The sequence below is a fragment of the Salminus brasiliensis genome, chromosome 14 (assembly GCF_030463535.1).
Source record: "Salminus brasiliensis chromosome 14, fSalBra1.hap2, whole genome shotgun sequence".
NCBI classification, from domain to species: Eukaryota; Metazoa; Chordata; class Actinopteri; order Characiformes; family Bryconidae; genus Salminus; species Salminus brasiliensis.
In genome coordinates, this window is record NC_132891.1 from 30,652,117 (window position 1) to 30,679,698 (window position 27,582).

Here is a 27,582-nt window from a genome sequence, read left to right on the forward strand (position 1 = left end):
AACATGGATTTAAGTTCTCCGGGGCTTTAAAACGTAAGCACCCATCTTGAAACTCTGAAAACCTAGATTATGTAAAATATGGCCTGCCACTGTGACGACTGTGTACAAGTGATCGCTGATAACAGCCTGCATTTTTGTTGAAGTAGGCAAAGCACTGGGAATATTCCCACTCGTTTGGGAATCATATATATTGTGTGTAAGACATGCATGTGCTTGCCAGGACTTAGCTTAAAGACGCCTGCGTGAAGCTAATGCACCTAAATTCATTATGATGAGAAGTTCTTTTGTGGTAATCCAGACATGTTGAGCACTGTATGTGGTGCAACATATGATTATGCATGTCTCACCACACACATGTATGTAACAGTGAAGCTAATCTCTTAATGTCAAATACACCAAGCCATGTGTAAGCACACTCAGGTGACATGTAGACAACTGCAGCCTTACAAAAAACGCCTAACCGCCAATTGTCGCTGTCATGCAAAAACCTCGAAATTTGCAACTTTACTGAAGAAGGAAAACATCTTTTAGAGGACGAATAAAAAGGTCAATTCATTATGAAATTCCACCACAAATAAAGAACAACTGCCAGATTCACATTAGGTCAATATGTGGTGCTTGGACCCCTTAAAACAGCAAAAATGCACACATCAGTCATAACACCATGTAGACCAAAGATTGTCCACCTGTTCAGAGCTCCTCCTAGTACTAGCAATGCTCCCTACACTAGGAGGGTAAGGATTTCACCTCTGATACATGCATAGCCAGCCTCTTTTCAAACTGCTGCCAATGAGGCTTTACAAGGCAGCCGACATGCTTGGGGGGAAAGGGCAGGGTCCCCAGCTCCACCAAACCAGCGAACTGTCCCCTTGATAAGAGTGATAAGAGGGCAGAGAGTCATTTACCCACCTGGGGAGAGCACGGCCAATTGTGCCCTCCCTGACTCCGGGTGCTGATGGCAAAGCAGCATGGTTCAGCATTCTAACTTGTGACCCCTGGACCAACAGCTTTGAAATCTGAGCTGCTTTTTGAACTCCAAGCGTGATGAAGACAAACTGTCCAAATAAATAAAACACCTTAGTTGTGTGAGGGTCTTAAGCCATCCAAAAAAAAAAAAAAAAAAAAAAACGCATGAACTATAACATGAAATGTTAACATTTCACACAAGCTAGCTTGCACAAATTATTAATGTAATAAAGAGCTTGGCAATGATGCTTGCTGGTGCTATGGCGGCCAGGTAGCAAGAGCTGCACGTCTTGGGGAGGCCGATGAAGCCAGTTCTTCTTACACTATGCTAGGCTTGGCTATGCTAGGCTATACTGTGCGGCTGTGAGCCATTGCACCACTGTAAACCAGCCAGTAATGATTTTTTTCACGAGTCCACCATAAAAGTAAAATGAGCGATGATTTTTCACCTCAATCAAGGTAACACACTTATTATTTCTACGCCAAAGAACAACTTAATATAATTTCTAAATGCATTATCTGGCACCTTTACTGTTTGTTAGAAACACGCTAATATTTTTCGCAATTGTAATAGAATTATTGTATTTAGTTCCATCAAGTGTAAACTATTTAATAAAATTTTAGTATGTTTTAAGGGTAGTAAAGGGAAGAAAGTTTGTTTACTGCATATTCCAGTCTGTTTGGCCCCTCCGCTCTCCAATCGCTCCATCTGTCTGTCCAGCCCTGCCATAACCTCCTTGCCTGCCCTATCACTCAGAGAGCAGATAATGGGGGCAGATTTAGTCTTATTAGTGTCATTAGTGCTATCCCTGTCTAGTCATCAGAGTTGGGAGGAGGCACTCACTGGTGCCGGATGCTTGACATGGTTTTCATAACGACCCAGCAGAGTGGCGTTGTGTAATACGGCCACTGACAGCTGCCCCTGCACCCTGGGCTAGTGAGTGAGCTCTATGGCAAATTGCTGGTTAGCTAGGGGTTTAGGTGGGGGTGTTTTTAATGAAACAAGAAATTCACACAATCCAATTTGGTCAAAATAATTAGCAAGCCGTGACTCGTGGGGCACTTTCATACCTAAAGCCCTCATGTTTTGGTTACATTGTAGTCCCGTTAGTTTTGGTTTCACACTGCAATTTAGCGAGCATGCTAAAGAACTTTGCTACGCCCTGCCGTCCTCACCTAAGTGGGCTGCGGCTCCCTATACTTGACTTGATTTGATCCAGGGTTTGTAGAAGGGTATGCGTCAGATGTTGTTGTGTTGTCAGGTCGGCGAGTTGCCTTTCCAGGTGTTGTGCCGAATTCTGCCTCCCTACCAGAATCCAACATTACTTTGATAGCATGCACGGCACACAGCAGAATGAGCGTAACTGATTATGGGAGCAAATTTCTACTAGCACCCCAATGGTATTTCCAATTGTAGATTAGCACTAAGCTAATGCTGAAGTGCATGACTTTCTATTGGCCATTCAAAGCACAGATATTGGAAGCATGTAAAAAATACCATATGCTTTGTTTGAAGCTTATAATAGACATAAATCTATACAGTACAGTCTCACAGTAACTCAGCACAGAACTACTTGAAGCAATTTCTTGCAAGAGGTTTGATGAAACTATGTTCTGAGAAATGTAGTGACAAAGCACATCACACTGGCCAGTCAGCTTAGTCATTATGATCTTGCTGGAAAACCTGCTTGGTCATGAAAAATCATGGCTAATCTGGCTAAGTGTTGGGCATTTAAAGAATATAGCCCTAAAGGTCTTACCAAATAAAACTATGAATACAAAACCTGCAGAGCTGAAATACCAGCATGATGATTCTATACAATAAAAATGACTTAACATTCAGGCATAGAAGACCCTGAGTGTTTCCTACAGGTCAAAAATAATGCAGGTCAGTGGTATGTCTAGATTCTAGCAAATAAAGATAAAAAAATAGGCCCCATACAAATGACCGTTAATTAATACAAAATGTTACAATAAGCTAATTTGCTCGTTTATTCACATATAAATTTGGAAATTCTTTTGCCTAATTTTCCTCCCTAATTTTAGATTACCCAACCCACACGTTCGTACTCCCCCCCTAGCACATGTGATGCTTCTGACACTGGAAGGGTGAGGACTGACACATGCCTTCTCTGACACATGCACAACCAATGCACTCGGAGGAAAGCACTGAGTACCCGGCTCTGATAATAACAGACGCCCTGAAATGATGTGGAGAGAGAGAGCAAGCCATCTACCCACCCAGAGAACAAGGCCAACTGTGCTCTTTCTGGCTTCGGCTGCTAATGGCAGCATGACCTGGGATTTGAACACAATGTTCAATAGTGGTCATAGTGGCAGTACCTTAGTCTGCTGGACCACTCAGAGCCCCTAATGTGGGATTTTAACTGCAGCGGGGTAAAGCTATGATGGGGCTTAGGGGTCCCAGTCCTGCTCATTTGGAAGCTAGATCACCAACACTTCCACAAAGGGACAAAAAAAAGAAACGCTAATAAAAGAGCTTCATAATATTTGTTTGTTTTCATTCAGAATGAACGCTGATGTGCTGAGTTTCTTGCGTCCTTGTGCTTTTCACATTAATAATAAAAGCCATCACCAGGACAACATTTATGGTATTTAGCTGACACTCTTATCCAGAGAGACTTACAAGGTTACTCATATTACAGAGGTGGGCCAATGTAGCGTTAGGAGTCTTGCCTCAGGACTCTTATTGGTGTAGTGCAGCATAGTCATCCAGACCAGGAATTGAACCCCAGTCTCTCACATGGTGTGGTAGCTCACTGGCAGGCAGTGGTGTTACCTGTTGCACCACACCAACTACATTGCCAATACTGCCAATGATTCCATAGCCTTTACATGCCTATTTGCCACCATCAGTTATTCTACAAGCCTACGCCACTGGATCGCAGTGTATTTGATCACTTCTACCCATGAGTCATGGGTATAGGATATAGAGGGTCCATATATAAAGGCAGTACACATTCCAATTAATGCAGACCCACATTTACGACTCCCCCATTTTATCCAGGTATATTTTCATATCACAATGTGATTTTTCCTAATTCAATTCAGCCCTAGAACATGCACATATACACACATACACACTTACCCGATCTCCAGAAACAATTGGCACTGTGTGAACAGAGCCTAGGCTCCAAGCGGGCACATTGTGTCTGGATGCCTGTCTCCGATCCCCATGTGCAATTGTCTCTAATTGTGACACTGATTTGGGGAGATCAGCATTCTTCAGCCTCTTATGGTTTCGCAGTTGCGCCTCTCGGAGCCTGGGGAACTATTAACACGATACCAATCTAAACCGATGGCTCCAGCCCTGGCCTCCCACGCTCCCACGCTGAGGCAACCTGTCCAACCTCACTGCACCGCAGCATCCCCCCCCCCCCCCCAACCCCCTCTGCTAACGCAGGGAGCCGGGCATTAGCATGTGCGGCCCACCACTGACAGACATGCGCCAGAGCCGGGGGGGTAATTACGGGGACGCTCAGAGAGACAGCCTGTGTCATCGCATCCTGCAGTCTCCACGCTAAAGTCAACATGCCTGGTCGCCTCGCGTCTTTAAGGTAATTAGTCTAATGATGTGGCTGTGTGACTCATGGTGCATTTCCATAACTCTTGCCTCGAGGTGTTGCTTGGGTTTTTTTGTTGGTGTTTGGCAGCTCACTGTGATGAATGACGATGGTAACCTTAAAAAAAGAAACACACACATGTACACACACACATATATACAGTGGCATGCAAAGGTTTGGGTCAAAGTAACTCCTGTTCCTGTGAATAGCTAAGCAAGTAAAGAATGGTCTGATTTTTTTAACTTACCTTACATTACTTATCTCCACTCGATGTGACCCGGCCTTGGTCTTGACCCAGACTCGGCTGTAGCGGTCTCAACTACAGCACTAGTATAAACCTATGTATTTAGCTTTTTGAAGTGTACCTCAGAAACAGTGACACGTCAGAACATTTGTGTGAAAATTTGTGCTTAAACTTTCGGATGTGTGGCATTTTAAGGCGCAAGTTAAAGGGGTTCTAATGTTTTGACGTGCTTAAGCGAACAGACTTGACAAAATACTGAATGTCAGTGCCAGATCCCTTGGATTTGTGCGTTTATGTCATTACCTACAAAGCAATAAATGAATCATCATATTTCAAAAGCTCAGCTTATTAGAACATGCTTGTGTCTACAGCACACAAACAAACAGGCAAGCAGGGCCAAATCCCCTCGAGCGCTGGTAGGCAGGAGTTTTGATAAGATGTGATTTGATCTCCTGGGTAGACGTACACAGAAGCAAGCAGAGGCACGGTAGGTGGCCCATGCCTGTATAGCCCACTCTCTGAACGATAAGATAGATGCAGAGAGGAGAACAATAGTGCGTATCATATCCTTTATACAGGACAGTGGGAGCTATGAGGTTCAGCTGGATTGCAGAGGAATGCAAATTTATTGGGCGTTGTAGAACATCCACCACCACCGTTTATTTATTTATTTATATTTATACCCAATTTTCCTTCAAAAATGTTTGACTCACTCCTTAATACTCTCCCCTTATAACATGCAATGTTCTCAACACTCCTGACACATGCCCCACCAGCCAGCAGGTCTTTTCAAATGGCAAAAGATGCAATGTCACCAGAAAAGCAACACACTTGGAGGAAAGCGCCTGGGACCCGGCTCTGATGCATCAACTAGCAGACGCCTGTGCTGGCCAGCATCACACTGAAGTGATGTAGGGAAAGACAACTACCCATCTGCCCACCTGGAGAGATGGCCAATTGTGCTCTCTCAGGCTCCAGCTGCTGATGGCAGGCAGCATGAGCTGCGATCCTCAGGTTATGAACATCCACCTTTTTGTTATTCAAATCATTACTCTGTTAGTTTGGCCTTCATGTGCTTGGGATCATTGCCCTGCGATCTCTCCCAAGCTTCAGTTTTCTCGGCAGATCAAAGGAGCTTGTCATGCAGTACCAATCAGTCCTTCAATGTTAAGGAAGGAAAAGAATCCCCACAGCATGATGCTGCCACCACCATACTGTACGGGTAGTGTTTGTTGAGGAGCGGACAGTATTTGCTTTGTGCTGTAACATTTTGGACTTTAGCCAAAATAAATTTTGCATACTTTTTGTCTTTATTCTCTTTATTTTATGTTTTTTTTTTTTTTTATTCTGTGATGTCTATAGCCGTACAGGCTAGTAGGCGGCAGTAGTAGACCTCTATTAATACTGTAGATAGTGGACCTCTGTGGATACTGTAGAGCAGTGACATCTATAGATACTGTAGATAGTAGATCTCTATAAATAATGTAAATAGTAGACCTATAGATACTGTAGAAACTCTATACTCTATAGATACTGTAGATAGAAGACCCATATAGATACTGTAGAAACTCTATATTCTATACATACTGTAAATAGTTGCCCCTGTAGTTACTGTAGAACAGTGACATCTAAAGATAATGTAGATAGTATTGTCACATAATATTTTCCTACATTAATTTAATATCAGTTTAAACTAGTTTATTTTAGGGTCAGTTGTGTAAGAAACCGGTGCAAGACAGGAAAGAGAGAGAGAGAGAAAGAGAGAGAGAGAGAGAGAGAGAGAGAGTTTGCAGCGTAGCTTCCATTCCTGGCAGCCTCTGTGTGTTCCTCAAAGGAGCCTCCTGGTCTCAGCAAGAGCTCCCCTCACAATTTATAGGGAAATCAGCGGCTGCTCAGTGTCTGTGTACTCTGCTCATTCCACAGCTTTACTGCACTCTTCATACAGCCCACTGTAACATAAGCCTGCACAGCACTGCTGCAGCCCTTCATTAACCTCACCCCACTGACAACACAGAGAGAGAGCGAGAGAGACAGCGAGAGAGAGAGAGAGAGAGACGGGGGGGGGGGGTGAGAGAGAGAGCAAGACAGGGTGATGGAGACTATAGAAAAGAGACAGACAGAGTGAGGGGGGACTACATACAAAAGAGACATTGCAGGAGGAGAGAGAGACTGAGGGGGAGAGAGAGGTAAACAAAAAGAGAGAGAGAGAGACTGAGGGGGAGAGAGAGGTAAACAAAAAAAGAGGGAGAGAGAAAGACTGAGAGACTGGGTGGCGAGAGAAGTCGAGAGAATGAAAGATAGAGGGAGAGAGAGAGAGACAGACTGGGGAGAGAGAGAGACTGAGGGATAGAGACAGAGACTGGAAAAAGAGACTGAGGGGGAGAGAGAGACGGAGCGAGGGAGAGAGAGATTGAGGAAAGAGGGAAAGAGAGAGAGACTGAGGGAAGGGAAAAGAGAGAGAGACTGAGAAAAGGGGAAAGAGAGAGAGACTGAGAAAAGGGGAAAGAGAGAGAGACTGAGGGAGGGAGAGAAAGAAAGAGAGACTGAGGGAAGGAGAAAGAGAGAGAGACTGAGGAAAGGAGAAAGAGAGAGAGACTGAGGGAAGGGGAAAGAGAGAGAGACTGAGGGAAGGGGAAAGAGAGAGAGACTGAGGGAAGGGGAAAGAGAGAGAGACTGAGGGAGGGAGAGAAAGAAAGAGAGACTGAGGGAAGGAGAAAGAGAGAGAGACTGAGGGAAGGGGAAAGAGAGAGAGACTGAGAAAAGGGGAAAGAGAGAGAGACTGAGGGAGGGAGAGAAAGAAAGAGAGACTGAGGGAAGGAGAAAGAGAGAGACTGAGGAAAGGAGAAAGAGAGAGAGACTGAGGGAAGGGGAAAGAGAGAGAGACTGAGGGAAGGGGAAAGAGAGAGAGACTGAGGGAAGGGGAAAGAGAGAGAGACTGAGGGAAGGAGAGATGTGAGGGGAGCGAAAGAGAGGGAGACTGAGGGAGAGAGAGAGACTGAGAGACAGAGGGAGAAGAGACAGATTGATGGGGAGAGGTGGAAGAGAGAGAGAGAATGAGGAGGAGAGAGAAAGAGAGACAGAAGGGGAGAGAAAAGGGAGCAACTGAAGGAAGAGTGAGAAAGAGAGACTGAGTGAGAGACTAAGGGACAAGTGGGCTGAGGCCTGGAGAGAGACACAGGAGAAGAGAAAGTGATACAGAGAGGGGTAGATGATGAGAAACAGACAAAGCGAGAGAGAGGCAGAGCGCGAGAGAGAGAGAGAGAGAGAGAGAGAGTAATACAGGAGTGTTAGTAAATGCCTGTGGTCTCATTGTGATCGTAATAATAAGCCCAAATCTCTCATCTTTAGCCCCTCTCAGGCCCAGCATGACGGAGAGACAGGCGAGCGGCCCGTCACCGTGGCAACCGCATTTGTTTGGTGCCGGCTGGTATCAGCAGGGCCGGGGCAGCGTGGAGCTGTTTAGAGTAACTCGGGTCGCCCCGAAAAAATTCAAAGCATGCGCGAAGCATAATATACAGCCAGTCTCTGTGTCTGCTCCCAGCTCTACAGGTGGCCTTGTTTGGAAGTGCTGACAAATAGGAAATCTGCAGCAGGCCGTGGGGACTGTAACTCATCCCCAAACGCCCAGTCCCCTGCGACCCGGCCACTGTTTTGCTTTCCGAAAGGCGGAACATCGAACACGCCGCATGTTTGGTCTGGTCCTTCGGGCCGATGCAAGTGACGTTCCGATTTTGACTGCGATCAAAGGCTGTCGGAGCCGCAGCATATGGAAATAAACAACCTACTTTTGCCATTCGTCAGTGGAAGAAATGTGAGCGGGTCAGACCAGGTCCAGCAAGGGCCTGAGTAAGCGCTACTAAGTGAAAAACGACTGACTGTATTAGACCTGGATTAGTCACTCGGCACTGGCTATCGATGAAGTTTGTTGTTGGTATAATTAGCAATGAATGGTCCAGCCTGTGCTATATAAAAATACAGTCGTATCAGAACATTAAGACCACCACTGATTTGGAATGAACTCGGCCCATTTTTTCTTTGAAGATCTATAGTTACAGACTGAAGTCCATCTGTTTCTCTGCATACGTTGTAAGCCTCCTTTCACCCTGTTCTTCAATGCTCAGGACCCCACAGGACCACCACAGAGCAGGTATTATTTGGGTGGTGTGTCATTCTAAGCATTGCAGTGACACTGCCGTGGTCCCTGTGTGTAAAACGGAGCTGTAAAATAGTCCGATTTCAAATCCGGATATCCGCATGATGTGGGAAAGCTGGTAAAGGGAGCAGGTATCCACGGTAGGCTAAAAGCTAACCCTAGCAGACCCTAGTACAATATCTTCAGCTATCTAAACACACACAGTGCCAACAGCACACAGAGAGGACCCAAGGAGGACAGCGGCAATGTCCAATAGATAAAAAATACAACTACAATGTTCTTGTTACAGCGTTAAAAACAAAGCTAAGCTATGCCATGCTATACTAAGTGGCTAACACCACGGAAGTAATGATGCCACAGTTGCGTTACCAATGCTGCGGTAGTGTTGCTAATGAGGCGGGCAGGCAGCACGGCATGGTAGCGAGGCTGACATTACGGTAGTGATACTAATGCCATGGTAGCGATTCGTGGCGAGGCCGACAGGCAGCGTGCTGATAATGCCACTGTAGCGATGTTGAGTCAATATGCTATTGCTAAGGACTTCGACACACACATATTGGTGCACTACTTTCCTTTACAATAATATTTCGAGACCTAACCTCAGCATACCCTACCTCGAACCCCAGACACTAAACTAAATAAAATATAAATAAATATTTTAAAGTATTTGTAGTTCATCCATAAAAAAAATACTATGTACAGAACCAAAGCTGCCAAAACAGTCTGCTTCGAATACACAACTTCTTACAGGCTCTGGACGGGGCCTTTGGAACAGAGGTCATTTACGTATATCACTCTTAAAGCCTGTTCAATTCTGAAGCAATGAGCAGGCTTGAAAAAGAGTCACGTAAAAATGAATTATGACTGTTTTTGATACATAAAACCACTGTCTTGCGCAGAGGCAGACGGTCAGGCGGTCCGCCCCGCTCTCCAGTGGCATAGTTAGCCGGCAGGAGCCTCTGCCAGAGTTATCAGTTTTGGCGCCCCGTCGGGGAGGATGAGGAATCCGCTAATTAAACGTCGGCTTAAACGCACACAGCCCTGTTATGACCGTTTACGGGCCACTGTGGGACGAGGAAAGTCGTGCACTCACAAAGGGACCTTTCATAAACGCTCCTTCTCTTCTCTGAAAGTGGTGGTGGTTGGGGGGAGGCAGTGGTGGGCTGCTCTTAGCATTTGGGCAGGAGGCAATTGGGATCACTCAGCTCTTCTGATGCTGATAGTGGAGCAATGGGAAATTCCTGTCAGTGAGTTTTTTGTCGTGGCTGGGTGGGTTTCGCAATCACCTTGGCAGGCTCTGTAGGCTCCACACGGGGGGAAGGAAGAGAGAGAGAGAGAGAGAGAGAGAGAGAGAGAGAGAGAGAGAGAGAGAGAGAGAATGAGTTGTAGCATGCTCACATAGCTGTCATTAAATGCATTAAAGAAAAAAAATAACAGCATAACACAATCAAAAGCCAAAGCTATGTGCCATGCACTAGCTTCTCCGATGATTAAGGGGAATACCATCTGATAATTTGACTTAGGGCCTGTTGTTGGGATTTGCGAGATGAGCGTCATTGTCATAGCTGGCAGTTGTTTCATCGGCAGGAATTAGTCACTTTACATACCATTCGACCTGCTTAAAAAGGCCAGGAAAGTCTTCTGTAAACTCAACACTCTTGGAAATCAAGGTGCCTCAAAAGGTTCTTTAACCCCTTAAGCCCTGCGTTTATTATTCAGCTATTAATCCCTATGCAGAAACACTATTGCTTAAGTTTTTGGTAACAGTTTGGTTCAGCGTATCTTGTGGAGCTCCACAGGGTTCTATTTTAGGGCCTGTTAAATTGATGTTAATTCTAACAAGAATGTTGTTTTGACAGTGAAGAAGTGTGGGCCACAGGATCTAAGGCAGGATCTAAACCACACTGACCATACAGGCACGAACCATACAGTCTATGGCCTGGCCGGGAGATGATCACACTTCGCAGCAGAACCAGAATCAGAATCTCTATTTCAGCTGGAGGTGGGACAACAAAGAGTCAAATCAACGTCTCTGGTCAAAGTCAGAGGCAAATCCAATCAGAATCTTCATTTTGGGGAGGGGCAGGACTTCCAAACTGTGAACTCTGCGTGACTCCAGTGAGAAAAAACTGCGACGTACGAACTAATATTAATACACTGGGCCGCAGTTTGAGTTCCACACTCTGATGTCAGTCACGATATTCTTTCCTGCTGTTCAGTAAGGCACTAAGACAGAACCTGATAGCTAGCACTGTTAAAGCACTGTGTGAATTCTGCAAGGTTAAAACAAACGCTGAACACTGACTGTATTCATCAACAGGTTTACTGGGACATTATTATATTTTAAATTATCTTATAGCTCGGACAGAGAGTGTATAGAGAGCTGAGAGTTGCTCAGAGACCAGTGCTCTGGTCTTCTGCTGGCGTTCTGTAGAGTCAGGGGTCTGGTTGTCTTTTAGCAGTCAGAGAAACTAGTCGTCTGTCAGTCAGTCAGATGTTCTGCTAGCAGCACACTTTAGCAGAAATGTGCTAATGCTAATTCTCCATTAGCACTACTGCAGGACTGCATGTAATGCAGCTCGTTACCTCAAATGTGTTTGCCAGCCCTGGTCTAAGGGGTTAATTGATGCCATAGAAGAACCACTTTTAGTTCCATTAAGAATCATGTTTGTAATAGAGATGTTAGAGACAATAGATTGTGGGGAACCTTTACATCTAGTCAGCCGTGTTTCTAGACTATGTGTTGTACTTGGACACACAGAGAATATAGAGGGGTACAGAAAGGCCAGAGCAGACTCTACCAGCTGAGGAGATTGAGGTCCTTTGGAGTGCAGGGAGCTCTCCTGAGGACGTTCTTCGACACAGTGGTGGCATCTGCCATCTTTTATGGAGTGGTCTGCTGGGGCAGTAGCATCTCGACGGCAGATAAGAAGAGACTGGACAAACTCATAAAGAGGGCCGGCTCTGTCCTGGGGTGCTTCTTAGACCCAGTGCAGGTGGTGGGAGACAGGAGGATGACAACCAAGCTGGCATCCATGCTGGAGAACAGCTCCCACCCCATGCATGAGACTCTGGCAGCACTGGGCAGCTCCTTTAGCGACAGGCTGCTTCACCCCAAGTGTGTGAAAGAGCGGGATCGCAGGTCTTTCCTTCCTGCTGCCGTCAGACTGCACAACCAGCACTGCTCCCAGCGGACCACATACACACACACTTAACTACACACACATGTTCATGTTCAGGGAATACTATGTGCAATATCCCACCCCCATGTGCAATTAAGAGTCTTTTGCTGTAGATAATATTGTTTATTGCTTTTTTAATTCTTATTTATATTGTGTATATAGTGTAAATTATTTATCCAAATTTTTGTAACTGAGTGTCCTGCTATCCCTTTCTGCTGTTACACTGTGAATTTCCCCACTGCGGGACTAATAAAGGACTATCTTACCCCTCTGCATGCCTAACAATATTACTAGTTAATATAATTAATAATAATGCATTAATAATAATGTTAGTAATGTTACTACTAGTTTTTATTTCCTATTTCTTATATCATATTTCCTTTGCAATATATAAACTACATGTGAACTTGGGATTTTGTCTTTGCATCATCAGTATATGTCAGCTAAAAAACAGGCTTTTAATATCAGTAGTTTGCTGTGATTTTTTGGCAATATCCCAACATTCCTTTTCCAAGCTTGTGTCATCAATGCCCCTCTCACCAACTAGCTAGCATAAACAAAGCCTATGCTATCGTAACCGATGCCTTCAGTGCTCTAACATGTATTTGTAGTAGGTTATATGGTTATTAGTGGCTATAACTAAAACATACAGCTATGAGCTATTATTACCTTGTCTTTTGCATGGCTGATTTTCAGTTAAATATCTGAGTCTGTGTTAACACATCAGATTCATACATCTTAATGTTGTAGAAATTGGCAGGGCAAGCTTGGATGTCTTAAAGAGGTTCGGAACACTGTCTGCGCTCATGCAATTGGTTGGCGCTAATGTCAGTATGCCTCATGTTGATGTAGGGACTACACAAGTTTGACGTGAGGTTATGGGCCAAACGGTGTTCCATAGTCCATTACTCCGTGAAACTTTTAGAAAGATGCTGGGGCATTATGGGAAATGTAGTGCGTGTAGTGAATTTGCATGGTGTGTCCTGTAGTTCTGCTCAGCAATCCTGAATAAAATGAACTTTTTATTGCTGTCATTTTAGTGGAGCAGTGCAACTTTTTACTAGGCACATGCCACAGTTAATTGGCTCTAATGACTCCCCTGCATCTAGTGATGTCTTTGTAGATCTTTAAGGGGTTCTTCACACCCACACCCATCTCCCATTACAAGCAAAACGAAGAACCATTTAAAGCACCTTTATTTTGAAGAGTGAGTACGGCCACATTACTGCCTCATTCAGACTCTGTTAGATGTCAGTATGTGCTAAGCATCAGATATTTTCCCTCAGTCCTCTGAGAACAATTACTCACACTAAATTACACACTGAATTTACTACTCGCATTAAATCAGGGTTCAAGATTATCGCCAGAACCAACAGAAAAGCCTTCTTTGCCTGTAGACAATAAGAGTCAAATGACAAAAGAATAATGGAGTGGGCTAAACTGTTCACCATACCAGCTTACACACACTCACACACAGGCCAAAAACATGACATACAACTATGTCAGGTTTTTGGCCTTAAGCAAGTTGGGTGGGTAGAACAGTTTAGGTTGGACAACAAGAACAAGAGGTCACTGATCAGCCATAACATTAAAACCACAGACAGGCGAAGTGAATAACATTGATTATATGGTTACGATGGTGCGATGGTTACTATAGTACATATTAGTACATATTAGGCAGCAAGTGAACAGTTATTTCTTGAAGTTGATGTGCGGAAGCACAAAAAATGGGCAAGACTAAGGCATATAAACTACTTCGTATGTCGACCAATGGTGACAGAAGTATTGGGACACCTGCTCGTTCATTGCTTCTTTTGAAATCAAGGTTTTAAAAAGAGTTAATCCTGCTTTTGTTGGAGTAATTGTCTCTACTGTTCAATGGAGGCTTTCCACTAGGTTTTGGAGCTTTGCGGTGAGGATTTGATTGCATTCATTGTCAAGAGCTACAGTGATCACCACCCCACCTCAACACCAACTCATCCCAACCGTAGTGGCTGGAGCACCAACCATCATTCCAGAGAACACAGTTCCACTGCTCCACAGCTCAATGCTTTATACCCCTCTGGCCCACGCCTGCTGTTAGGCATGGTGAGGGGTCAGAGCATCTCCCAAACATCAGGCAGGTCTTGTGTGGTGTTCCTGATATGTAGAGGTCAAGACCTACCAAAAGTGCTCCAATGAAGGACAACCGACGCCCCGGCAAAAAGGGTCATGGACGCCCAAGGCTCATTGCTTAGGACTTAAAAGTCTGCTGCTAATGTCTTGGTGCCAGATACCTTCATGGGACACCTTTAAGGTTCTTGTGGACTCCATGCCTCAACAGATCAGAGCTGTTTTTGTGGCACAAAGGGAATCTACACAATATTAGGCAGTTGTTTCTGTTATGGCTGATTGGTGCATGTAGAATATGGTGGTTTCAAAAAAACAGCTATTCCAGCCAACATGCTCATGTGGGGCTTACATGGGTGGAGCGTGGGCTAGGTGGGTTTATCTCCTCCTGGTCCCATTACTGACACTGGTGGGCAACATGGAACCTGAGGACAGAACTTTCTGGTTCCCAGTTGGGCTACCGTAACAAGCCCCACAAGGACAGGGTAATCCCTGGGATTGTTCTTTGGTTCTTGACATGTTTATCATACGTACATACAGTAGCTATACAGTATATCTGCATCCAGTATACTATACAGCTACAAGTTTTATCATGCTGGAGTGTTGTGTAGAAGGCAATGCCAAAAAACTTTCCATGACTACATTCTCGGTGGATTAATTTGGATTTGGATTCATTTGGAGTGAAGACAGTCTGACTGGTTCCAGTCTCGGCCTCAGGCGTTCTGCCTGGAAAGGTGTGGGGACCATCTGATGTGTCAGGGAGTGCAGGGCTAAATTGTTTTTTAATAATCTAAGCAATATTAATTTTTCTTGGGTGAAACACAGAATGAAGTGAACCTTCTTTCTTTAGAGAACCTACCATTTATGAACAGCTAAACTGCTGCTGAGAAACACCCTCAGAATGCACAACATGTCCAACCTTGAGGCGACTGGGCGACAACAACAGAAGATCACGTCTGGTTTCAGTTTTGTCAGCCAAGAACAGAAAGCTGAGGCTGCAGTGGTTCACAGACACACCAGGGATGTGGTAGAATGGGAGATTCACAGCATGAAAATGCTCCTAAGAAATACTGCCGGAGCTATATAATGCAAACATGATGATCTCCCATGTGTTCCTCACGTCCGGTCACCACTGCCCCTCTGCTTCAAAGTGTCTGGGTACCAGGAAGGATGGGAGGTCCTGACACAGCACCGTAACCGGGGAGATCCATGCCCTTCCCTTCCCCACAAAATGCTGTGGTGAAGCTGCGAGGGACGGGAGAGACAATGGACAGATCTCAGCACCTCAGTAAACCCTTAAGATCTGTAAAATGTATCATTCGCCAGTGATAGAGGGCTGTCAGTCACACACATTCATTAGAATATTAAGACTGAAATGTGTTCCCAGGGGCTTTAAATCATTGCTTGTATGAATAGTTACTTGATAAAAGGATGTAAGCTTGCCATCAGCAGCAGGAGTCAGAGAGAGCACAATTCCACTCATCACTATTAAGCGATGTTGGCAGGCACAAGCGTCTGTTAGCTGGTGTGGTGGAGCTGGGGACCCAGCACTTTCCTTCAAGCCTTGTCGGCGGCCCGCTGGTGCCGCATTGGAGGCAGTTCAGGGGGAAAAAATGCTGGCTGGCTTTGCATGTATCGAACGAAACATTTGTTAAGTCCTCACCCTTCTAGCGTAAGGAGCATTGCTAGCGCAAAGGTGTGTGTGTGGGGGGGGGGATACTTTCAGTAGCTTCTTTAACGCCAGAACCAAGTGATAAAGTGAACCCTGACTAAAGGACATTTCAGTTGGTTAACTTATTAGTGTGGATTCTTTGCATTTTCTGAGATTGCCCCAAGTTTGCACTTTTGGTCCCAGAAGCTGCTTGGAAGCACCATGAAGTTTGAAACTGGGTTCTGAAAAGTGGGGTGGCATGCCCCCCACCGTCCCCAATGGAAACTATGCACGTCCTATGAGATTAGATTTTGAAAATGACTGGTTTGTATTTGAAACCCACTCCAGCTTCCTCGAATTTGACTGCGGTGTGATCTGTCTGGAGTCTGGAAATCTAGGCTTCCCCTGAGGTAGACCTACCCCTGAACTACATCCACAAAAATGAAGTGTATTTTATCTGCAGAACAGAAGTGATTTCACAACTCGTTATGCTTCAGTAAGAGGATATAACTGGACCTAATCACGCTGTACTCAAGCAGAAATAACATCTCCATCCCAATAGATCCTAACGCACAGCAATGCAACACTGCCAGAAGGAGCTATTTGGCCTGGCAAAATGTGTGTAGTATTGCAACACACTCCTCTAACCACTATAAATCTACAGTGAATTGAGAAGCGATAATGGCTAGAGATTTACGTTCTTAAATATATTATTTCTGAAAAGTTGGTGGTAAATCTTTCATCCCGGGTTGAGTTTACTCCTTTACCCAGATCCCTGCCTACGTTCCTCAAAAAGCCTGTCAACTCCAGAAGGTGGGTCCGAGAAATGAGAATGCATGTTTTGCTACATAGTTTAATATACTGAATTTCACTCCAGTGAAAACAGTGCTAATGATGCACTTACGCCAGTGTTCTCAGGGTCTAATTCAGTTTGGCAGGACAGGCATTTGTGCGCCAGGAGGTTTTAAGCTCCTTAGTGGTATCTTGTGACACACAGACCACCCAAGTCTGGTAGTGTCACCAATTATAAATCTGTATTTAGAAGTAAGTCATAACAAAAGTAACAATCTAGTTTTTCATATTTGTTGACTATTTAGTCATTTCATAATATTTGACCATTTAGTCATCTAAGCAATTCAGTGATGTTGGGCTGTTTAATCATTCTGTAACATTTGACTGTTTAAACCTGTTATAATACTATAACATTATTACAACACTACAACATTAGATATTCACTATATTACCTATTTATTTACTATACTATGTACTATTTTATCATTTTAATCATGACAACACATGACGTCATTCTGTAACATTTGTAAATTTCATGATAAAATGGTACTATTCAATAATTAGAGGGCATTCAACTACTTAGACATTTTGTAACACTTGAATATGTAATCATGTAATAACATTTGACTATTTAATAAATACATTTGGTCATTCTGTAACATTTGTAAATTAAATCATGTGATAGCATTTGATTATTTTGTAATTTCATAACATTCAACTACTTAATCATGCAATAACATTTTACTAATAATTACATTTGACTATTTAGTCATTCTGTAACATTTATAATTGAAGTCATGTAGCAACATTCGATTTATTTCATTATTTTGTCATTTTCCAACATTCAATGATTAATTATGATTAAAAATTACTAACCTAATAACATTTGACCATTCAGACATGTTGTAACACCCAAGTATTTACTGATGCCAGAATCTGACCATTTAGACGTTATATATTCTGTTATATTTGACTTTTTTATCATTACATAAAATTTGACCATTCAGTCATTCCATAATTTCAATATTCAAACATTTCTTTATGAGACTATCATCACTCATCATGAGCTGAAATGGAAATGTATTTATTAAAAGGATTTTTTTTAATGTATGTGTGTTACTGTAACAAGGTTTTAAGTGACTTTGGACCATTAGTATTCGTCCAACTGTAAACAAAAACATATTGAATTAAATATCAAAGACAGCTGGAGCTTTTCTCATGACAGCAACAATGTAAAACAATAACACAACTGTTGTTCTAATGACATTAAATTAATCTGAGTACACTGATTTAGTTTTGGATTTTATCTATATATTAGATTTTTTCTATTTAGGCATGTTTTCTTTATGAATTACATATTTAGGTATGTTGCGCTAGGAAGACGTCAGCTGTGTGCGGTGAACTGAAAAAGATTGAGACAAATGTGTTGTTGTCTAGGGAAATATTACAGTGAGTCAAACCATTCCCCAATAAAAACACAGATGAGACTGGCTGTCTCCGGGGTGCCAAAGCTGGTAAACAAGCCACCTGAAAGAGATTATTTGTAATCAGGCTCTGTGAAACTAGCAAGCAGGTGTCAATTATTAGCTATAATTGCAGGGAAAATTGGCACGGTGAAGTGTTGTGAAATTACCACGAGTGTTCGAGTGCCTTCATGTGTAAATTTTTGAATACCGACATGCTAATTTTGTGCGGCTGCTGTGAAAACAGAACAGCTGCAGTCAAACTGCAGCATTTCATTTCTGAAGTAAACAATGGCAGTTTGTTTTTTACATCACAGATGCGAACCTCTCAGTACAGTATCTGCTGAACACAGTATACCCAATAAAGTAAGAAAACTCTAAACATGTAAAACACAGTGCTCTCAGGGTCTGTGTACTTTTTGCAATTTCAGTTTGTGTTCAAAAATTGCAAAATAGAAAATGCACAAACCATTATCCAATTATTGTTTTCAAAAAGAAACATGGAAAATAGGGAACCAGCTGTTGTCCATTTTTTGTTTTCTAATAAAAACATAGGAAATGAAAAGCCAGACATTATCCAATTATTGTTTCAAAAAAAAAAAAAACAGAAAATAGAAAACCAAATATCGTCCCATTTTTGTTTTCTAATAAAAACATGACAAATCAGGTCAGAGGTCAGAATTCCTCAAAAAAACTTTTAAGGACACCAAAAATCAACTGAATTTAAACACTAAAAGCTCCTAAAATATTCTGCTTATTTTATTAAGTGACAAATCACTGCCTTTCATTGCTACTTGTTTCCCTTTCCTTTGCAAGAGGTTTGTGCTACTTTCTTTCCAGGATGCCTTCTGGCATATAAAGGCAAAACTGGACAAACTGATTACAAGTATATATATATATATATATATATATATATATATATATATATATATTTTCTTTTTATTCAGATGTAAAATCAGAAATTGGATAATAAGTGTTTTCCTGTTTTCCATGTTACTAGTGGGAAACAAAAATATGGATAACAGGTGGTTTCTCATTCAGTGTATCTAATTATCAATTTATTTTCTGATTCAGTTGATAGTCCAAATTCAGAAAAATAAAGAAAATTTGCATTATTTCGTTAATGAATATAATACCAAAAAAACAAATCCTGGCTTGTGCTTTGGATTTTATGCTTCATTCAAAAATAGAAGATGAGAAAAATGAGCCGAGACCAAACTTAATTTAGATTTTTTACCTTTTTGATTTGTGTGAACCAGAAGTTCTGACTTGTTAGCGTCATTCCCTTTTACTTGGAGTTTCATGGTTGAAGATTGCATTTCATCTTGTTCAGAGGAACTAAACACATTGCTGTCAAGAAAGACGCAGCGAGAATACGTATCAATGTGGACAACTCTACCCAGGTATGTATCAATGTGGACAACTCTAAATCTAGGTGATGTATAGACTGGGACCTTGTGCCTTTTGAAGAACGAATGATACACAGATCTTTTCTCGTTTTCCATGTTTTTATTTGAAAAAAAGAATCCGAAATCAGGTCTTTTTTTAGTTTTCTATTTTTTCAATTTTTGAACGAAAATCGAACGGTCAAAGTGTACACGGACTTCTCAAAATGACCAAATTGATTCTTGAACAGGAAGGAACCAGACTCTGAAAAGTCGTCATTAGATGCGAAATTGAGTCCTGAGGATTTTGTGCCAGCTCAGTCTTCATTCCCTCGACCAGCAACTTCTGTGTGAAAAAGCAAGAAAAACAAAAAGGTCCATTGACTCCAGCCTGTGCTCTGGGCCTGCAGTGGCGAGGGACTCGAATAACTGAAACCACAAGCCTGGAAGCAAGCAGGCATACAAAAAACCCTGAAAAGAAATACATACATAAATAAATAAACAGTGTCACATTTATGAGCACCTTGTTTTTCGCGTTGGCTTTCTAAATGACAGTGAAAAGCTGGGTTTTGGAGGATCGCACCACGGTGTGTCCCAGTGGCAGGCCGCAGTGAGCTTGGCAGTACCCGCTCTTGTTCACCAAGGTATTTGAGGCATTCATGGATATTTACAATGCAAATGACCCAAGAATGCATTTTCCACTCTGCTTTCACCGAAGAGTATTTTCCATTTCGCTGGCTGTGGAACGCCATTATGAAACTTTGGGTATTGTTTCCGTTAGCGTACCAAACGAGATTCCATATTCGATATGGTAGATTCGATATGGTAGCTACATGGAGTTAGTTCATTACATAGAGACGATATGAGTTTCTATTTGGAAAACACAAATTGGATAATAGCTGGTTTCCCATTTTTCATGTTACTATTTGGAAACAGCTGGTTTAATTACATAATGACATAGTTATGCAATACATTACTTTGACATACAGCTGTTTGATGAAAACATGATGAATTTCTACCTATGAACACAAAGGTGGGATGGATTGAACATTTTAACTTGCTGCCTTGAACCATCAAGTCATTCGATCAGCAATCACCCATTCATCACTCAACAGTGTTAAACCATTTAAACCCTTTATAAACTGGTCAAGCTTAGCCTTGACCAGCTTAGCTCCTTACAACCGTAGCCTATGTTTTTTTGTTTGTTTCTTTGTTTGAGTTTAATGGTTTAGCAGGTCTTCCAGCATGTCTGGCATCAATTTAACTAAGCTAGTCAAAGCATTTGTCCACCATAACCAGCTTAAAAAGCTGCATGACCAATCAGACCATGCTTGTTCACCAGCATGACCAGCTTGACCAAACTAGCCAGCCAACCAGGATGACTAGCTTGACAACCAACTTGGTCAAGTTGGTCATGCTGACAGAGCAGCGTATTTATCACGCTCATACGCTATGCTGGTCAAGAGCTGAGCTGGTTAACTATCTGTACCGGCTTACCTATGTTTTCTGCTGGATGACCAGCTTTTCAAACACCTGGACCATCAAACACCAGCTTAGATCATTTGACCAGCTGCCAACAGACCAAGACCAAGCTTGTCATGAGCTGGATTTTTTTTTTTTCAGTAATCTTTACCCTCCTAACATAACCGTGGTTCAGATAAACTTAAACCCATTCTGTGTGCAGTGAGCCTGGTAGCTAGCGTAAGTGTTAGCACCCAAAGCTAACAAAGACAGCAGAAAGGAGCTAGTCAGCTTAAACATTTAGCTCTATTCACCATATTACAGCACATCAACTTAATTATTATTATGCTGCTGTGGATTTTTCGAGGTTCCAAGGAAATTTCAATTGGAACGCCCTCACGAGTTGGATTTCCTACTCAGTCAAACCAGTTGTGGTAAACTCCCAAGTTTTTAACTGGCACTGGAACGTAAAAAATGGGACATATTTTGATTAGATTTGCCTTAAAACAGCGCTAAAACATCGTCAAACCAGTTGTGGTAAACTCCCAAGTTTTTAACTGGAACTGGAACATAAAAAATGGGACATATTTTGATTAGATTTGCCTTAAAACAGCGCTAAAACATCGTCAAACCAGTTGTGGTAAACTCCGAAGTTTTTAACTGGAACTGCAATGTAAAAAATGGGACATATTTTCATTAGATTTGCCTTAAAACAGCACTAAAACATCGTCAAACCAGTTGTGGTAAACTCCCAAGTTTTTAACTGGAACTGGAACATAAAAAATGGGACATATTTTGATTAGATTTGCCTTAAAACAGCGCTAAAACATCGTCAAACCAGTTGTGGTAAACTCCCAAGTTTTTAACTGGAACTGCAATGTAAAAAATAGGACATATTTAGATTAGATTAGCCTTGGAATAGTGCTAAAACATCGTCAAACCAGTTGTGGTAAACTCCGAAGTTTTTAACTGGCACTAGTACATAAAATGGGACATATTTTCATTAGATTTGCCTTAAAACAACGCTAAAACATCGTCAAACCAGTTGTGGTAAACTCCCAAGTTTTTAACTGGCACTGGAACGTAAAAAATGGGACATATTTTCATTAGATTTGCCTTAAAACAGCGCTAAAACATCGTCAAACCAGTTGTGGTAAACTCCGAAGTTTTTAACTGAAACTGCAATGTAAAAAAATGGGACATATTTTGATTAGAATAGAATAGAAATGAATTCCACTTTTATCTCCGCTAGGGGTCTTTTTGCAATGTTAACACAGGCATACTTTTATACTTTTATACGTTTAGCCATTCATTAAGTTCTGTAGACACAGCAGGGCGGCTTCTGCTTTAGCCAGAATGCCGGGACACCCCGTCCCTCCAAAACTGATACTTTTGCCACACATTCATTCATGTAGTAACAGTTACTCTATAATCATTCCCACTCTTGTTTTGAGTCAACCACAGTTACATTTAGGCGTATATGAATGGTACTTACATTTATTGTATGTAGTTACCTTAAGTGGAAAAGAAAATGGCTGGTAGTTCACCTAAGAAAACAGAAGATCTTATGGCCTCCCAAGGGGATGCTTGAGGAACGGAAGGCTGACATGTTTGGCATTTCAGCAGGAATCTCCAACATGCCTAATTTGTCACGGTAGTAACACTCACCAAGCACAATCGTACACTGTTGAAGCAATATTTTAATCTGAAAGTGTTTGCCAATGGTGGCTTTTTTTTTTAATCCTTCTCCTGCTTTAGACCTCCTCAAGCTGGCGAATCTGTTCTTTGTAAACACCCATGTCCATTTGCTGGTAAAGACAGTGTTTTACAGCTGTGAGGTGCGCATTACAGTCTGTAATCTATTGTATTGTCATTAGAAATCAACAATATAGAGATGTATACATATGACGTGATAAGCACAACAGGATTCATCTCTCACGGAGATAAGGCCAAGTTCCGAGTCCATAGACGAGGCCTTACCCATTAACACTCCTTTTCCACTCAAATATATACGTGATCTGAGCATTATTACACCCCTTTTCTAGCAAAAATATACAAGATTTGCTAAAGCAGTCAAATAACATTTTCAAATAACAAATCTGTATCAAAGTACATCGAACAAGAGCCTCCATTTTCCACAATTATGCATCTGTAGTATCATAGATCTTTGTATACATCTATTGTAACATATATATATATTTATATATATTCATCTATATGTACCACAAAATAAATTCTGCTCAATATAATATTCTCAAAACCCCAGTATAACAAAAGATTGCTTTCGTTGTGTGTATGAAAAGACTATGAAAAAGATTTTTTCCATAGCATGTGAAGAAAACGTGTCCACATCCATGTCCTCATTTCTCTCCGAGGACGACAGAATTCCATTCAAACTGTCTTTTTTCCAGAATGTCAGTCAGCACGTCTGATCAGTCGCACCTGAAGCCTTTGAGTTTACAGTCTTTGGACGTCCCATTTCGTCCATTGTTTGACCGAGTGTTGGATTATAAGTCCAAGAGAAAGCAGAGCAGTCCTGGGTGAGGCTATACCCCTAGCAGCATGCCCATGAAGTCTGAGCCATTCTGTATTGTGATGGAAGCTCCTGCTGCGTTGTCCACAAATATGGATGTGTACTGGCCAGCCTAGAGGGGAAAAATAACAGAAATATGAAAAAGCCTGTACGCTGCTGGGGCTGAGATTGTTTCCTTTTTGGATGGCGTGCTCTTAACTGGAGTACTAGCGGGAGAACATTTCCCAAATAACAAAAACAGCTGGAAGATGTTTAAGATGTTTCCTTAAGTGAATGCAGATCATGACAGGAATAGTTGGGTGGAAAAATCAAACGTACACAATTTTCCTCTTAATGTAATGTACTGTAGTGTGGTACACACATGTAGCCCTTACACGGTAGCAGGGATGTTATAAATGTGTTTTAAATGATCCCCTCTGTAAATGGTCATATAAATGTATAGAGACATTGATTGAGCCAGCACACTCACCTGGAGTTCCAGCAGTCCGTTAACATACACTGTGAATATCTTGCTGTTGCTCTCCAAGCCAACGATCATCTCCAAAGACCTACGCAAAAGTCAAGGTGATACATGGTTCGGTTAAAAAAAGCTACTCTGGCAAAGAATTCACCCTGGATAAGCAAACACTTGCATAGCAGATTAGCAGACCTTGTTGCTAACGTGTTGATACTTTAGCATTCAGTGCCGGTGAGCTCAGACAGAGTCAGATGTCTAAATAAGCTTTTACAAATGACCCTTCAAATCACTGCCACTAAAATGAATAGCCATGGCTTTTCTAGTTTTCTAGCCATGGCTGCATTCTTGCACGAGGCAGCTAACGTCAGATCTTCCAGTCGAATGCACAAGCTGAAGTGACATTTTGTCTTGTATGATTTTTGCAGGGCGGGCTGAAGATTCTCAGCAGCCGCTTCAGGCCACTCTCTTCCTGCCACATCCACCCACTCCTCTTGGGTGGAAAATTGAGAATTTTTATGGTAAATCAATCATGCCGGTCTTGTCTCTAGCTGCCATCTCAACAAGCCTCATCTCACATTCTCTGCATTTTCGAGTGGCTGTAAGAGCATGAGCTAGAATGGAAAAACCCAGCTAATTTTGTAAACAAAATTAGCCAAAAATTATGTGAGCAGTTGTCTTTGTTATTGTATACTATATATTAGTCCTAATAGTTAACGATTGCTACTGTTGTGTAGCACTGGTTCCACTGGCTCACTGGTTTTGTCTGCTGGGATACAACAAATGCATTCAACTTACATTTACATTCACATTTGTCATTTAGCTGACGTTTTTTTCCAGAGTGACTTACACAGTTACTCGTATTACAGAGGTGAGACAATGTAGTGTTAGGAGTCGTGTCCAAGCATAGCCACCTAGTGTGGAAGCTTACTGGTATAACATTTCTAACTCTTGATGGTATTGATTTTTAAACTTTCTAAAGGCCTTAAAATAAGCCTGGGTTTCATATTTGTGTGTTGTTGTTGTTTAATGAGGTATTCAACTCTTAGGTGGTGCTGGGTCACCTAACACCAATCAACCATAATATTAAAACAACCTCTCTAATATTGTGTAGGTCCTGTAAGTTGTGAGGTGGGGTCTCCAATGGCATCAGTAAACACTGGGCATCCACGGCCTGCTGCCAGTTCACCAGTTGTCCTACCTTGAACCACTTTTGCTAGATACTGGCCACTGCATATCCTGAATATCCCACAAGACCTGCCAATTGTTTTGGAGATGCTCTGACCCAGTCATCTAGCCATTCACACAGTTCGGCCCTTGTCAAAGGCTATGTTCCAACTGCTAGGCGAAATTTGATTTTTTGGAATATCTAGATTATATCCAGATAGATTTTTAATAGTCTGGACAGCCAACAACCACATGAAATCTGCCATTTATAAACTATTTTATTCAAATATTCCACTGCTTTAGTGAAGCTAAGACTCTGATAAACTCATTTGAGGCACCAAAACAATTCGTCCACATGAGTAAAGGGATGTTTTTACAAGAATTATTAAGAATTTCTGAAATCTGACTTCAGTTTTTCAGGTTCAGAGTATCTCTTCTCGCAGTGCTCTAGGTCATTATAGTGAGAACCAAGCTTGTTCTAAACATATTGATATGAAACATGTGGGTATTATATTACATGCAAGTGCCTTTAAAGGCAAATTTAAGAAGATGTGCAAGAACAGAACGCATGAAAAAAATGCCCTTAGACACCAGAGGGTTAAACCAAATTGGCAGATATGTTTATGAACATTTTATATATTTATAAATAATTCAGACCACATGGTTGCATTCTTTTTGTTGTTGTTTTTGTTACATAACATGGCAATTAAAAATATATAATACCAGTAATACATTAAATACAGACCCTTCCTATAAGCCTCAAAACCTCCCTAGACACTCTTCACAGAGACACCCTTCCCCCATATTTTCCCAATGATTCTAAGAGCACCCAGGACCCATTTGAGTCAAAGGTGGGGCTCTAAAGGTTACCAAGGTGACTGGACCAGACTGAAGGTCCCAGGACATTTGGTTTTAACAGGCCCGCTCCACTTTAACACAGGAAATGCCTTGCTGCTTCCATACAGGCCGGAACAGACAGCATGATTTACAGCCCATAAATCCTGGCACAAGACAAACTGGCACTGCTACACTGATTGGTTTCATTAACTGTTCCTCTAGATTTTTTTTCTCGTCCACAGTGTAGCTAGAGCAACACCAACAAACAACTAATTACTGTTGGCTCTGGGATTTGCCTGGATCTGCCTTTCTTTGTCTCCACCACTAACCCTCCCCCCTACATTTTTTTTTTTTTTTTCATAAGCTAAAATCATTTTTGTTTGATTTGTTGAAGAGGACTTTTACGACATGCATTCACTTGCCTGTGCCACTGGAATAAAAACCACATGGCTTTAATTCTGAGAAGAGCCCAAAGAAAAATACTAATTTTCATCACTGCTGATGTATTCCTATGAGCCTGGGTCATACATGAATTTATGTAGATGTGGATGTGGTCTATGGAAACGGAGTCGAAGTGCAGCGTTCGGCCATGATAAATACATGAGGGGAAATTATACAGGCGACTGACTTTCCTACCAAAATTGCTGGTATCAGCAGAGATGTCTCCACAACGGTCTTGTTAACAACAGACATAGCTGAGGCCACCAAAACTGACAAGCGGCATCGGGGGGCTGACAAATGAAATTGTGCAATTATATGTATCACATTTTAGAGCCTGACATTATAAAATGATCTAGAAACAGTGGTGACATTCTGTGAGGTTGACCAGGGAATTTAGAAAGTTAAGAGGCTGGAGTGCTAATGAGTGCCTATATTAACACAATCAGGTATCATTTCTAGGGTAGCATGTTTGTCAGTTGTTCCCCAAAACCCTCTGAGCACAAAGATCATTGCTAAAAGGTGAAGTGAGCAATGCATTAAATGCTTGCTCTACCAAGATGTTAAGATGATCTCCATTCTACAAAGGTTTTAGGAAACTAGTCCATGAACAGTGAACAAAACAAAAGCAGCATTTTAGCAACAGCATCCCATCAGAATACTCCACACCGGCCAGACGCCAGCTTTCTGCCAAGTGTTGATAAGAGAGCACTCACGTGTATCTATGGCAGAGCGATTCGATGCATATCAGCACTCTCACATTGTCTCTGGCTCTCAGCTGGTTCTTACTTCTCTTCACCTCGCTGTGGTCTGCAAACAGAACACACAATCACCTTCAGGTCAGGAGCTACGCTTGTGTTCCAGAGGAGTGAGTGCATTAGAACATTCTGAGGCCAACTGAAGTATGAGAAGAAGAAGAAGAAAAGAAATCATATTTTCCTTTACTGGAGTAAACATGGCCTGAAGCCTGCGCAGTGTCTTCTGAAGTATAAACACGAAGGTATTGCCATGTTCCTGACAGTCAGCGCTGGGGAACTGTTATGTCTGATAGAACTTTGTATCTGGGGCACATAGAGCTGGAGCCAATGGTTCTGGACCTCCTGCATGGTCTGAGCAAGGGTCAGCAGCAGTTGTGAAGAGATGCTGAGCTTGTGCCACGGCCT

General features: G+C 42.1%; 1 protein-coding gene across 7 annotated transcripts in view; it reads right to left on the reverse strand.

Moving 5' to 3' along the window:
- Positions 1–22,672: 22,672 nt before the first annotated feature.
- The window catches only part of c1qtnf12 (C1q and TNF related 12), a 60,581-nt gene continuing 55,671 nt past the window's right edge, over positions 22,673–27,582 (reverse strand). For all 7 annotated transcript variants that reach the window (XM_072656410.1, XM_072656414.1, XM_072656412.1 and 4 more), the window contains 3 exons: positions 27,136–27,229; positions 23,993–24,071; positions 22,673–23,635 (listed from right to left, as the gene is read on the reverse strand). In XM_072656410.1, coding sequence (XP_072512511.1) covers positions 23,537–23,635; positions 23,993–24,071; positions 27,136–27,229 — 272 coding nt within the window. In that variant the 3' untranslated portion in view covers positions 22,673–23,536. The remainder of the gene's footprint in view (positions 23,636–23,992; positions 24,072–27,135; positions 27,230–27,582) is intronic.